Raw genomic sequence first — 15,686 nt, 5'->3', positions numbered from 1 at the left:
TCAATCCCACGTGAGAGGGAGAAGAAAGCAATTAAGGCTGGAAGAGGGAGGGAGGGACCTGTGTGGGAGAGGGGAGGTGGAGAAAGTCAGACATGATCACGTATGGGGAGAAAGTCAGAAGAGAAACCCTGAAGAATAATGAATGGAAATATGTAATATTTGAGGGGTGGGAGGTTGGGGGACCCTCTAGAGATCTAGGAAATGAGAAATTCTCAGTACTCAAAAGGAAGGACCATAGAAGAAATGTCCAGTAGTGGGGAAAGCAAAGTCTACCTCTAGCAGGAAGACAGGACATCAACCGTAGGGTTGGGATTGCTACTGCAGTCACACACTGACCCAGAATTGTTCCTGTCTATAAGAACTGCAGGGACAATAATGGAAAAGAGACTGAGGAAGTCTAGTGACAGGCCTAACCTGAGATACATCTTAAGGGGGGCTCCAAGGCCTGACACTACTACTGATGCTATGGTGTGCTTAGAGACAGGAGCCTAGGGCTATTCTCTGAGAAGTCCAACCAACAGCTGTGGGAAACAAAGGCACATACTTACACCCAGCTATTGGACTGATGTTAGGGACCCGTATGGTTGAATAAGGGAAAGGCTGGAAGCTGAGGAGGAGGGTGACCCCATAGGAAGATCAGCAGTCTCAAAAAACCAGGACCCTAGAGATCACTCAGAAACTAAGCCATCAAACTGGCAGCATACAGTAGCTGGTCTAAGATACCCAACACATATACAGTAGAGTAGTGTCTGGTCGGCATCAGTGGGAAAAGATATACCTAGCCCTAGAGAGACTTGAGGTCCCAGCCTAGGCCTAGAGCAGGGAGTGGCGGTGGGTAGAGTGGAGGAGAAATCAGATGAAGAACTATGGGTGGGTAGCCCAGCATGGTGGTAAAGACTGGACTGTAAAGAAAATAACAGTAATAAAATAAATGAATACATAAGTAAAACCACCCGCCTAAAAATTGCCAAAGAGAGTTCTACAAAATAGTCAATGAGGTCTTTACTTTCTATGCTTCTTTATACATTTTAAAAGAATATATAGAAATGAAAATGAATGGGAGATATATATTTTATTTATATATACTAACCTTACCTTTCCCTAAAAATTCATTCTCCAGCATTTCTTTCTTAATGAGAAAGAATATTTCCATTTCCTATTTCTCAAACCTCAATAACATAGAAACAGCCCACAAAGTTTTCTTTGTAAAAATACCCTTAATTCATTCCACCTTCCTCAAAGAAATTTTTTTTAAAAAACAAAGCAAAATTTAAGTAACTTTAAAAATATAATGTATCTGTAACCCTACATTTCTTTCTTTTTTATTCTAAGAAATATTTGATTGTTTATTAAAGTAATTATTCAGATGCCAAGACGAAAAAATAACACAGAATGAAGAGACATTCTTTTTTGAAACTATATATTCAAAACTTTGAAACCATATAAAAAACTAAGTATTTTCAACTCATTGATAATAATAAGCTATTAAAATACTTTTTAAAATATGTGTTATGAAGCAAGTAATGAATCTTACAATCAGTTTTCTTCAGTAACTAAAGTTTGTACTTTATAGAAGTATCTTATTTAGTGAGCAGTTTAGAGGATGGGGATATAATGTTTACAAATGAAGACCAGGACAGAGACTATTATAGTAAATTTCCTGTGTGTGTCAAAGGTTAGTACCTGGAAATATACAGCTGAGGATATGGCAGCAAATTTCATGATCAGCCTAGGACCAGGATGGGTGCTACAGTACGTTGGAGTCTGGCCCTAAAAGTAGGAGTTGAAAACTGACTTACACCTGTATTTGACAAGGTATAGCAGCAAGTAAAACATTTAAAAAGGCTGAGAGCATGCTGTGTAGCATACTGCTCCAAGCCAGCGAGTCTTAGCAGCCAGGTCCCTGCCTTCTCCTTTTCTGCGTCCATTATGGTGCTCAACTCCATCTCTCTGGTGGTTCAAATAGATATGGTTATGCTTCTCATTGTCTTCCTAAACTATGATCATAACAACTTAGCTAAGCATGCCAAGCTGGACAGAAAACATGGCTATCGTCTAGGTTCATCCCCTTGGTAATCAACCCCTCATCATCGTTGAGGTTGAAAAGCCTCCAATAGTACAGACAATCTTAGTCTGCCTCGGGCTCCAAAGCCCAACTACCAGATCCTATGAACTTCTGTGCGCTTGAAGAGTTCTACTAACTGTGAGCATCCCTGTGTGAAATTATTAACTCAAGCTCATCTATGTTGAAGGGTAGTTTGGATCAAATTTCCATCCAATGCAACTGCCTTGAAGGAGGTCATTTCTGTAATGTGGGGACTTGTTTTAAATTAAAAATAGATAAGCGCAAAGATCAATACCCAGAGAAAAATTACTACCACCTAAGTAATTTCAGAAAGTAGGTGGCTGGGTTAGGTGAGGGGTGAGAACTGGCCTCTGTATCAGATTATTCTAGGAAGACAAGGACATGCCCCATCTCTTTGCCAATGGACTAGCCTCTTTACTTCCCATGTTGGCCTACCGATTATCCTGATGACCATGCTAAATCAGGAATGCTAGATGCCATCAGAACCAGCTAGCAGCACTGATGGCCACTGGCTTCAGGCTCAGTAACTGGGCTCTGCAACTATCTAGTGAACACTGTGTCCATAGAATCTAAAAGTCCGGCTTGCACCTTCTTCTACCAGCAATAACAGCTCAATAATCCTGTACTCAGGGCTTCATACCCCAGTTTTCAAATCTGAAATGAAAATAAAGTCCATGTATTTCTGGAAAAGAAGCATTTTTTTATTGTTAAAGTGTTTTCAAAAGAAAGTTTTTGTTATTAAAGACTAGAGATAAGACATGATGAGTTAGTTTGCCCCTTTCCCTAAGACCTGAACCCTACATATGAGGAGAATACTTTGGCCTAACTAATGTGTGTAAATAGTTTTATAGCCTATATTTCATTTCAACTGACGTCACACCTTTGAATTTTCAAAAGAACACTCCTTTGTGTATAGTGCATCTATGTCGTTTTGCTGTTTGAAATATATTTCTTCATTTTTCTCAAGACAATTGTTTCATTGAAGCTTAGTGAGCATAATGTAGCTTATTGGTCTTAAACAAAGGCAACTGCTCAATATGTACCTGAAGTTGAATTTAAGAGACTCGAACAAATAGATGGTAAATAGTGTTACTCTTTTTAATACTCTTGCATTGAAAGAGGAGAGTGAAGTATGATGTGCTTCTCAGTTATAGGGATCAGAATTTTATGCTAATCCTTTTGATACTAGAATGTGACAGAACCTATTGATATTCTTGTTCTGTGGCTGAATCACATGTTCTAGAACAAAGAATTAGCATACAAATAGATGGCAGTTAGTGAAAGAACTGCTGGAGAGGTCACAAAGTGTAGAGAGCTTTGTGCATTGTTCCAGAATTCAGACTCACTCCATGGTTAACTGAAAGCACTGGAACATTCCGAGCTGGGAGGTTAAAAAGAGTGCAGAAGTTTTGAAGAATTAATCTGACGATAGTGTGATGTGATAACTTTAAGTTTTCTAAATCCTGTTACCAGTCTAATCCCAAGGTTTATTGATGAAAAATCCTTTTACAGGCAGATGCAGCAGATCAGGAAAGTAGGTTTCTCTGAGCTTTAGGCCTGTCAGACCTATGTAGGGAACGTGTGCTTCTGAATCAAAAAGAATTTTGGATCATTTCAGGTGGAGAATGAGTAGATTTACCATCACTCCAATGCTAACTAGCTAATATAATTGCCCTTCTATCACATCCATTGAGTTCATTTAAAACAGGCACAGAAGGGGTTAATCAGTATTTCCTGTATGACATTAAAGTCTCAACAGTCAGAAAACCTCAGTTAGATTTGAGCCAATAATAATTTTGGCAGGTTTGTGGTCCAGGCCATCATTTGATCCTTGATGGTAAGTCAAGATTTCAGAGTAGATAAAGTAAGGAGCTGAACACTATAACTAAAGGACTTGTTGCTTTATCTGCTCATGAGGCAGCATACAAAGCAAGCATTATGGTGACATAAGAAGGGGAAAGAACACCTCTCCTTGCAATCAAACCATGTCTCTTACCAGCTGAGAAGCAAGGAAATACAATTAATGTTTGCTGTGAAGGTTTCTGTCAATAAAAAAATTTCTTTCATATAGAGGTTTGTAGCTATTCAAGTACCCGGACTAAGGTTTAAACACGTATCATCTGGGAATCACAGAAACAAAACAATTGATTTTGTTTACAGTGAACATATTCTAACTTCCTGTGTTCTGCTGATCTATACTTGAACTTTATCATCAATCATAATCCTCTCAGGTGGACTACAGAAAGTGTGCTATTATGTCATTTAGGTTTTCTAGCAACACTCTAAAGATTATAGCTTCGAAATCCATCTAAAATGGCATGTAATGCATTGAAATAAGAAATTACGACATGATTAGAGAAGCCACACCCATGCAGAGGTATGTGTTACCTTGTTTTAGAAATTCTCCATTCTCTTAACCTGGTTTTTAAAACTCTAAATTAGAAAGTTCCTTTAATAAATCTGGATTCTGCATTTTATTAACATATTTTGACAGTTTTTTTGTGTAAAAGACAGTGATCCAGTTTTACCAGGATCTAGCATCACAGTGATTAAGAAACTTCTCAGGCTGCTATGGATGGCTGCATTGTGCTGTCTTTTGTTTCTGTTACAGATGTAAATCACTTCATTAATTCTATGGGTTTTGTGATTGGTGTTCAGGGTCTGATTCAGATATTTGTAGAAAAGAAGATCTCAAAAGGATTTGCAATTAAGGCAACATTGTTTTTTTCATTCAGTATTTCTATCTGAATCTGTTAGTCCTGCACTACGAAAAGAAAGGATATTCAGTTCACAGTTTATCTGCCTATGTCCAAATAACTTGTAGAGGGGGCATGTATTTCAGATGGCAAAAAAATAAAATTGGAGAGTTGGAGTTCATCACGATGACATTTCAACAGAGTCTTAATTAAGCACAGGATTAGCAAAAAGAGAAACTGTCAGGGAAAGGAGAATGCTCACTCCTGTAAGTAAGTATTGGCTCTTCAGGACTAAGTCTCTCACATTCCTCAAGCAAGGTTTATTGCAGTTATTACAAATCATTAAGCAAGGATAAGGGCTCCGCAATACTTTTCTGATTACTGACTGCACTATTTGGCAAGTTATCTTTGCTTTCTGATATTCTTGTTTATCCCTCTACTTAGCCCCTGACTGTGAAGTGACGGGCAGTTATCCTTAGCTTAACTACAATTGGCTCAGAGTACGACAGAATTTGGGGGCGGAGAAAGACTTGGGAGAGACTTCTATTTCCCAGGGAAGAATAGTAGTGGGAGGAAATATTAGGCTGCAGACTCTCTGCAGTAGAGCCGCAGTAGAACTGCTGAGAAAGACCAAAGTTGCCAGAGATGTGGAACGCTCAGCAGGACAGCGACTCCGCGGAGGCCCTGGGACGCCGCCAACGCTGGTTCTGTGCTGGAACACTGGTGCTGGCTTTCACTGGAACCTTCATCATTGGCTTCCTCTTTGGTATGGTGCATTTGCATGGCAAACTGCATAACTTCCCATTTCCTTCCGTTCTGCAATCAGCAGCAACTGAGTCTGTAGGAGAGGTTAGCGCCCTCCCCCACCACACCCCCGCCATACAGTGATTTGCATGGGGGGAGGGGCCAGCAGTATCCGAGTTAAGCTGAAGTTTCCTGGGGTCTGGGCAGATTTGATTTAGGAATAAACTGCCAGTGACTTTGAATTGCACAGATTAGAGTAAAATTGCAAACAAAACAACACAAAAAACCCGGAACAGGAACTAGAGTTAGGTCTGACCCACTGGAATCCTGCAAACACAGCATCTCTCAGTTCAGATCCCTAGTGGCTGCTGATACAAATCAAGCGATAAGCTTGGCTTTAGTGGCTCTTCCCTGTTTGGGGGGAGTGGGGAAGGGGGTGTCATTTAGCTCATACTTGGGAGAGTTTCAGAGATACCTCCGGGATACTAACGCATTCAGGACATCTCTGTGCAAAGAATCGCTTTCTGATTACATTCTTCCTTGGACATAGCAGAGACACAGTCTGGGAAATGTGAATTAGTCAGCACTGCTTGAACACATCCTTTATGGTTGTTTCTTGAGCTTAGTTCAGATTAAGCCCAACTCTGTATATATGGTATCAATAACATTAAAGCTCCACTTGGGTTGACTGAGTAGATTTCTGTCTTCTCAGTTCAGGTACTCTGTAAAGCCTATAATAATGCTCTCTCCCTGTCAGATTAAAATCAACTCACTAGGCCAGGGGCTAAGGAGATTCTTATAACCTGTCTGTGTCTTTCTGTATATTGGATGTCTTGCAGAGTTATGAAGTACATTGTAGTATACTGTAGTTTTCAGAACATCAGGTCCTCATGCCAATTTTCAAGCAGAAACAAAAATATCAATGCATTTTGTCTTAGTGTCCATTTCAAAGCAGACTCAAAGTCTGAGTTTTTTTTAAATGTTTTGAGATAATTTATATATTTAAAAGTCACAATTAAAATACTCTTTATTGTTTAATAATTTCATATTTATATATGTGTATGTGTAGATGTAGGAAGGGTGTCCACAGAGTTTTGTTGGGAAATGTGTGATATGAATGCAAGGAATAAAACTCAGGTTCTTTGTAAGAACATAATATTCTCTAAATTGCTTGAGCAATCCCTCCAGTCACTTTACTAAGAATTTATTCATTATAACCTTCTGTTAAATGTTTGTTCTAGCTCCACAGAGAAACAAGCAATTTTTAGCAAGAGAAGCTAATGCAGGAGAAGTATATTTTCACAGCATTTTTATGTCCAATAATTGAAACAAAAACACAGAATTGAATTTTCACTTTAAATATTTCTGAGAAGTAACAGCAACACACATAAGATTGAGGTTGGGTTAAAATATATTGTATTTGCTTGGCAATTAAAAGGAATACAGATATGCTGCTTTTCTCTGTAAAGGAAAGGGAAAAAACTATGAATATCAGCTAATATGAGAGATAATTGATTAACTATGTATGTCATAAAAATAAGACCCTGTCATGAGCTCAAATCTCATTCATACTTTTGCTTGTATTTTTCAGGGTGGTTTATAAAACCCTCCAATGATTCTACTAGCAGTGTTTCCTATCCTGGCATGAAGAAGGCATTTTTGCAAGAATTGAAGGCTGAGAACATCAAAAAATTTTTATAGTAAGTATATACTTGTAATACATTCCATATGGTAAGGATTACACCTTCAGCTTTAACGTTATATCATTAGAAAACTTTCAGAGTAGAACTCCAAAAACATTTCCGGAAGAAGGACCAACTGTTGCAAACCAAAAATTATCTATCACAACTACTTAACCCACCGCAGCACAAAAGGAGCCATAAGAAGTATTTGAAAAATACATGTTCAGGTTCTGATAAAATTGTACTCATGAGCACAGAAATTTGATTCTCATGTGTAGATGCATTATAAAATCACATCTTATTCACTTCCTCACCTACTTCAATTATAAAGCTGTCCTTTGCCTGTGGAGTGCACAAAGTCAGATTTTGGACAGATATGGATGGAGAAACATACTTTGGTGACTCATCCTATAAGGAAAGGTAGTAGGCTGTAGTTAGGAAAAAGCTGATTTAAAGTCACACAGAATTTAGTTTGAGCTCCATCTCTGCTCATTATAAGGGAACTAACTTCGAGTGACTAATGAAACTTACCAAGCTTTTATTCTCATCTATGAGATGAGGATAATGGTACTTCTGCAGTAAGGATAAGCCTGGAAAGCAGATATCTTGAAAATTTAAAAACTAGTTCTATTCTTATTGAACGAGTGTCAAGCAAACACAGAAATTTTAAAAGTACTGGCCATTGAACTCTACTCCTGAACATGTGCAAGGCCCTGGTTTGATCCTCATTAGTGCAAGAAAATAAAACTTACACATAATCACAAAGTCAGATTTATATTTATTTAAAATTAAAATATGTGGATGCATATAGAATTCGCATATCTAATCATCTAGAGCACATCAGTTTTCAACAAATCAGATTAATATATGTGTCAAAAATATTTGATATCCCTCTACTAATAGGATTTCCTAATGAACACAAAGTGATTTGATATAAAAGACCATTAAATATTCACATATGGATAAAGTTGCATGTGTTTGAATACATATACCTACATTAATTATGATAGAGGTAAAACTCTAAGAGAGCTATTTATTTTAGGAGTGCCCCATTAAATAAGAGGTATTGGGCTTAAACTTCTTCATGGAAAATCTCCATATCTTGTATTTGCTTCATAAAACTGTGTATTATAGGCATGTCAAAAGTTGGTTTTTCATGGTGCTTATTGAAAATGCAAACAGACCAAACATTAATGTTTAAACACTTTCAACTTTCTTTCACCAGCAATTTCACACGGACACCACATTTGGCAGGGACACAACACAATTTTGAGCTTGCAAAGCAAATTCATGCCCAGTGGAAAGAATTTGGCCTGGATTTGGTTGAGTTATCTGATTATGATGTCCTGTTGTCCTACCCAAATAAGACCCATCCCAACTATATCTCAATAATTAATGAAGATGGAAATGAGGTAAGAAAAAATAAGATTTCACTTCTGTTGTATCACTTCCATGTATTTATTGAATTCAGAATTATTTATTTGTGATTTTAAAAGCTCTTTGTTAATGTCAGCTTATTTCTGAAGAGTGTTTGAACTTAGTGTGATTTGGGGAATACTTTTTAAAAGGATGCTTCATTATAGTTACATTCTGTTTTTTAAGCAGTATATCTGAATTTCAAAAGTAATATATGGTTAAGATTCTCAGTACCTAAACAGACACTTGTCACAGATTTAAACCACTAAGACTAGATTTAGGGGGCTGGAGAGATGGCTCAGTGGTTAAGAGCACTGACTGCTATTCCAGAGGTCCTGAGTTCAATTCCCAGCAACCACATAGTGACTCACAACCATCTGTAATGAGATCTGATGCCCTCTTCTGGTGTGTCTGAAGACAGCTACAGTATACTCATATATAATAAATAAATCTTTAAAAAAAGACAAGTTTTAGGGTTAAACTAAATATGTAGAAACCTAGTGTGAGTTTTTAGCTAGCAAGAATTTATTGTTTGAAAACACTGTATTTTCACTTGGTCTTAGCCAAAAACCTAGACACATTCAATAATTATATTTCAAAGGATCCTGTGTACAGGCCTTTGTATAAGACCTTACATTAGGCCTCTGGAAGCAAAAGGCAATTTGGAGATTATAGTATAGTTTCAGCAAAGAATTTACAATCCTTATTATAAGTCCAGGTGCATCCTTGCCTAAGACATTATAGTACAGTTGTCTGGGATTGTTCAAACCAAGATGTATGTTTAATATTAAAACAATAAAGTATAAGTAAAACATTGATTTCTATTGGTATATTTTCTACAGCAGACTTAATATATTTAGTATAGTCTACAATGCTTCAAATAGCTATTTTGCAACTGAGATTTTTATATTATAAGTAGCATTTTTCAGACTCTCTACAAGTTAGATCATTTTCCTATTTGACTTTCTTTTCAAATTGCTATTAAACCTTTCATACTAATAATGTCTCAGTCTTTTCTTATAATTAACATATACTATAATAATAATATATATGATATCATGATAAATTTAATCACAATTCCAGAGCATATTGTGCTTCTTGTTGTGTTCCCTTCTCGAGGGCAATCATTATTTAACTATGAGATGATTCTTTTGACATGTACTTATTTTCTGTAAGTAGCATGTTTTTATTACTTTTATTTCACATATTTGTAATCACTTGCAGTTTGATCATTCAGGTCTATGTTTGTCGCTCAGGTCTAACACAATCTTCATGCACTATCACATATTTCTTACAGTTTAAAAATATTTTTTGTCAAACTATATATCCAACATGACACCATTCTTTAGTATTTCAAATTCAAAGAAAATTAACTGGTTCTGATACATGTAATAGCTATTATAATTTTTAATTGGCAGAATAATGCTATATTTTTAAAATATATATTCTTTATATACATTTCATTTTAATCACTATTTTATTCAATTGTGATACTGTCTGTCTCCATTTCCAGAATTATTGAACCTGTGTAAGGATGATAATCATGAGGTTCAAGGCCAACATGGAATTGTAGTCTAACTTGGATTACAAAACAATTATTGCAACAGTGGTGGTGGTGTAATGGAAAGTTACACCTTACTGCTGATGTATCTATAAGCTGGTACACAGATATCTCGTTGATGCATCAGTTAAGGTTTGTTCTTTGGCTATGTATTATAAATCTACATATTGACTCCCAAGGCTTGGTTGCTCACAGGGACAAAAAATACAGAGAATCTGCACATACAATGTAATCTTGCTACTAACTTTTGTTTAAATAAAAATGCCAACAGGCAATATCTGAGCAGAAGAGACACAGATAGGGTTTTGGGTTTTTGAATTAGGGTCAGAGGAGAATCACTAGGAAGAGATGGGGAAGGTAGAGTAAGCAGGAGATGCCAAGGGATAAGAATCTTCAAAATTTGGCCAAGAGTGTTGGCCAATTGGAGTTACTAGAAGCCCAGTTGGAACATAGCAAGTTATAACTTGTGGTTCTTGATAGGGAAGTAGACATAATAGCATAGATGGTAGATATCTACTCAGCTCTATTGCTGATCAAGACTTGTTATAAATATAAATGTTGTATATCTTTTACTTCAGAACCGAATAATCAAAGGCCTACATTTTTGTTGCTTTGGCTAACATTATTTTTCACATATTCTCACATTTTATAATCTATGCAACAGCTAAATATATGTGCAATATTGATTTTTTCTATTATATCCTTAGTGCTTTTGACAGAAACATACAATTTTATTAATTCTTAAATTTATCATAATTTTATACCTTAAATTCTTCTTTTATTAATTATGTGCTTATGTAGATTTCCTTTATTACCATCTTTGTAGTTACTATGCCAGTCATTGTAGCATCTTCTGAATAATGTTAGCTTGCTGATATCCAGTTTGTAATAAAATGTGTGGTTCAAGTTCTCTTTTCTTTTATTGGATTTTTTATTTACATTTCAAATGTTATTACCTTTCCTGTTTTTTTATTTACATTTCAAATGTTATTACCTTTCCTGATTTTCAAGTTCTCTTCTAACTGCTTCAAGTACCTTACAATTTTAGATAAGAGATATTTCAGTAATCATTATTTTGAAAATGATTTCTAATTTACATGTCTTCTTAAATTTCCATTTTGATAAGTCCAAGTGAGAAAAAAAGGGACTCACATTCTAGTCAGCTTCATCACTTGTATTTACTTATGAAACTTTATTTTAGCTTAAGGTTTGGGTGGTCTCTGTCAATAATCGAAGGGTTCCATTTTTTTGAACTTCTAATGAGGCAGTGCATAACAGAGAAGGGAATGGAAGTACAAACTACTGATGTCACAACAAGAAAGCAAAGATTGAGGATGGTGCTAGGAGTCCTTTAAGCTCATATTTTCCAATTAAAGGATCACCTACAAGGTTCTATCTCTACTGCTTTCGGAAACAACCAATGAGTTAACACATGGGCATTGAGGAATGTTCAGTATCCAAACCTATAATACAGATTTTAATGTTACCTCTCAGAATTCCTGTTGCATATCTATTTTCATTTGTTTGCTATTTCTGGGAGTTTCTTAATTTTTCTTTTGATGTTTAAATTGAATGACAATATACTTAAGCAGATACACAAATACATATTTTTGGTTAGTGTTTTTATTGTTTTAAGCATGAATGTTGTTTGTGGTGTCCAGATAATTTTAAGGATGGATCCCTAAAATATAAAAATTATACTAACACAAATATGATATTTATATGATCTCTAAATAGTTATTGTAACATTATTACAAGTGACAACCTTTACTATGCAAGATTATGTATACAAGGACTTTTTAAAAAAGTCTGGTGGTATTTCTACTTAAATGGAAGTTAGTGCTTGTGAGGTTTGCTAGCACCAGCATGAGGTTAAATCTTCTCTACCTTACCTGTGTATTATTTGTGCTGTTATTTATAGAAGATAGGGATGTATGTTTCTCCATAAAGTCCATCATCAATTCTTGCTTTCCTTATGATACTACTGTCTTTTTTGGAAAAGCCATGTCTGTTTGAATTTCCTTTTTATTCACTCACAAACAGAGCTTATTTATTTCCTTATAATGAGGATTATTATTATTATTATTACTATTATTGTCATTTATTATAGCTTTATACCTAAATGGATTCTGAAAACAAAGTCTAAATTTTTCCATCTCTGCACATTGTTCACATTGTATCAGGTGTTGATATAAATTTGGAAATTACTAAATGATAACTGGAAGGAGACATGGATGCATATTTTTTCCTTGCTTGTGATAAAATGTAACTGATTTGCTCTTAATTCTCTTATTTGTTTCTCTAGATTTTCAAAACATCATTAGCTGAACTGTCACCCCCGGGATATGAGAACATATCAGATGTAGTGCCACCATACAGTGCCTTCTCTCCACAAGGGACACCAGAGGTAACAATGCAGCACAGCGCAATACAAATGATGAGCACAAACCACTTTCTTTATATATTTAGGCAATAATTAAAAGGTAAAAAGAGGGATTTCTACATAATTCAAAATTATTCCTTTTCCATATTTAAGAAACTAGGCTTGCTTGGTAAAAAAAAATATTAAGTTTTCAAGGTGCTTTTGAAAATAAAATATGCTACAATGAGATGTACCTACACATTTATTGACTTTTCATAAACAATCATTTTTCATTTTATTAAATTGCTATTCTTATTTACATTCCAAAAGTTGTCTCTTCCATGTCCCCCTCCCTGAGTACTTCACTTCATCCCTCTTGCCACTCACCCCCAAAAGCTTTCCTCTTCACTGGGCATCAGGCTTCCACAGGATTAAGTGCACCCTCTCCCTTTGAGGCCAGACAAGGCATTCCTTTGCCAAAAGTGCCTGGGGCCACTAACCACCCTGTACGCTATTTGGTTTTTGTCTGAGTTTCTGCGAGATCTGAGGGGTCTAGGTTAGTTGACACTGTTGTTCTTCCTATTGGGTTGAAATCCCCTCAGCTCCTTCAATCCTTCTTCTAACTCTTCAATAATGGCCTCAGACCTCAATCCAACTGTTGGCTGAAAGTATCTGCATTTGTCCTAGTCAGTTGGTAGTAGAGACTTTTAATAATAGCACCAAGATTCGGTGTGTGCACATGGACAGGGTGGCTTTTCTCAGTCTCTGCTCCATTTTTGTCCCTGCATATCCTATAGACAGGGACCATTCTGGCTTAAAAATTCTGAAAATGGTTGTGCGATCTCCTGCCTCAACTGGGATCCATGTCTATACACACCCACTTCTATGTAATCAAAACCCTACTGATGTAAAGATTGTTGTCATTAGTTCAGAAAATTCCCTTAAACCTCTTCTCAATTTCATACACCATTAAGGCAATCATTGCTCTGGTATGTGTGTGTGTGTGTGTGTGTGTGTGTGTGTGTGTGTGTGTGTTAATTTTCATCAATATGTCAAAATAAAATGCTTAAGCTGACAACTGAAAAGATGCTGGATTATTTATTTTGACATGTAATTTCAAAGATTTGTGTCCATTATTGTTCGTACTCATAACGTGAGGCCCAAAGTAAGTTAAAAAGACATGTTTGAATAGGTACACAATCTTGGTCTGCTCAGGGAAACAGTGTAGAGCTGTGCTTCCACTGTGCACCATTGAATCTGTGACTATCCAAGCATCACTTAGCCAACACATTTGGTGAGAAGAAAGAGAACAGAAAGAATGCCTTTCTGAGACAACCCAAGTATGTTAGCTAAAATGAAAATCATTGACTTCTTTTACTTTCTCTCTTTTCATTCCACACTGTTCCCAAACTTTATTTTTATCTTTATCTGTTATTCTTTATTTATGCTTTTTCTTACTTCTTTTTCATGTGCCTTTTCTCTTAAAAATCTAACTTTTGTTTCTTTTTACATTTCTCATACTTTTCTTTATTTATATTTAAGCTTATGTTTATGTTTATATTCATATTCACAGCTATATTTATTTTTGTCTATATTTATACTTATATTTATGTTGAAGTACTTTATTAGTTTTTTCTTTTCTAGATTTTAATCTTTTAGTGTATTCTGTGTATACTTTTGCTCCTTTCTGTGGCCATTACTGAAGTGCTGTGGTTACTGTTAACTGCATTTTACTGTGTTTCTGCATATGACTTGATTTGATGGTGGTGTTGCTATGGCCTATTTTCTCCCTTGAGTGGTAGTGGGATATTACCTCTCAAGAGAAACCTGATAAGAGGATCCTTGTTTAAAAGTGGAAGCGGGACTGGAGAGCTGATTCAAAGTACTCTGTTCTTTCAGAGGACCTCCCATCAACACAGTTCACAACTGTCTGCAATTCCAGTCCCAAGTTATCAAAGGCTTCCTCTGTCTTCCTCAGGCACCAAACACACATACCGGGTACATATACATGCATGCAAGCAAATCATTTGTAGACATTAAAGCAACTAATGCAATACAACAAACTTAAAAACTTAAGTGGAAAAGAGATACACTGTGCCCTGTGACTCTTTGTGGAACTCATAGTGCTTTGAAATTAGGTGAATCATATCAACGTGTACAGGGTATTGATGCAAATACTATTGGGTTTTCCCCTCTGGACCCCAGACAAAACACAGACAACATCCAAACATTAACTTCCAATCGCAAAACAAATGCAAGGAGATCCTTTATTAAGTGTTCAGGAGCTATTTTGGATAGGCTAAGGCTGGCAGATAACCTTCCTGTAGGTGGCTAACTATCATTGCATAGTCTATAATGAGTGAACTCAATGGCAAGTTCCCAAAGAAACTTCATCTCAAGATTGCTTCTTGCAGCTGATATACCCTTCCTGTCATTATTAAATTAATATAATCATCCTTAGGCACTAGCCCACCCTATTGGTCAGATTTCCTGGGGATTAACATAAAGTTAAACTTTCATGAATTAATGCTCTTTAGAATAATTAATGGTCCTGTATAACCCCTTGTTTGATTGAAATAATTTTACAAGGAAAGTTTTAAGAGATGGTCTTAACTATATTGCTGGAAAGATATAAAAAAGTTAGAATCAAAAATACAAAGTGCCCACTCCTCATATAGTAAGCTCAGACTTCATGATAAGAAGTACAATGGGCTTTCATAATTAGAATAAAAGAGGAATAGTTTTGGCACAAATTTGTGTTCAAGAAAAAGAATTTAGCTCCAAGGATAAAACCTCAAGTATTCATTGTGATGAGGTAAGGGCATGCAAAAGCTGTTGCTATGAAGTTATAGTGAGCATATTGGAATCAGACACTGCTTTGAACTTAATATTAACATTCTTCTTTAACTCACATTTTGTGTAAAAGTTTTATATCTGGGTAATTTTCTAAAAAAATTTTGTGTAAGAACAACAACCCCTTTACACATACTCCCTCCCCCAGCTTCTATGAGCATACTCTCCCACCTACCCAACCTGTTCCTCCCACCTTTCTGTCCTGGCATTCCCCTACACTTGGGTATCTAGCATTCACAGAACCAAGGGCCCCTCCTCCCACTGGTGCCCAACAAGGCCATCCTCT

At 36.1% G+C, this 15,686-nt stretch overlaps 1 protein-coding gene across 3 annotated transcripts in view; it reads left to right on the top strand.

The window, feature by feature from the left end:
- Positions 1-5,344: 5,344 nt before the first annotated feature.
- Folh1 (folate hydrolase 1) overlaps positions 5,345-15,686 on the top strand; it is a 104,134-nt gene continuing 93,792 nt past the window's right edge. For 2 of the 3 annotated variants that reach the window (XM_087595357.1, XM_087595358.1), the window contains exons 1-4: positions 5,345-5,548; positions 7,118-7,226; positions 8,434-8,620; positions 12,491-12,592. In XM_087595357.1, coding sequence (XP_087451483.1) covers positions 5,428-5,548; positions 7,118-7,226; positions 8,434-8,620; positions 12,491-12,592 — 519 coding nt within the window. In that variant the 5' untranslated portion in view covers positions 5,345-5,427. 3 annotated transcript variants of the gene reach the window in all.

The sequence above is a fragment of the Rattus norvegicus genome, chromosome 1, assembly GCF_021556685.1.
Source record: "Rattus norvegicus strain SHRSP/BbbUtx chromosome 1, alternate assembly SHRSP_T2T, whole genome shotgun sequence".
Lineage (NCBI taxonomy): Eukaryota > Metazoa > Chordata > Mammalia > Rodentia > Muridae > Rattus > Rattus norvegicus.
This window is presented reverse-complemented; position numbering and strand designations above follow the sequence as displayed.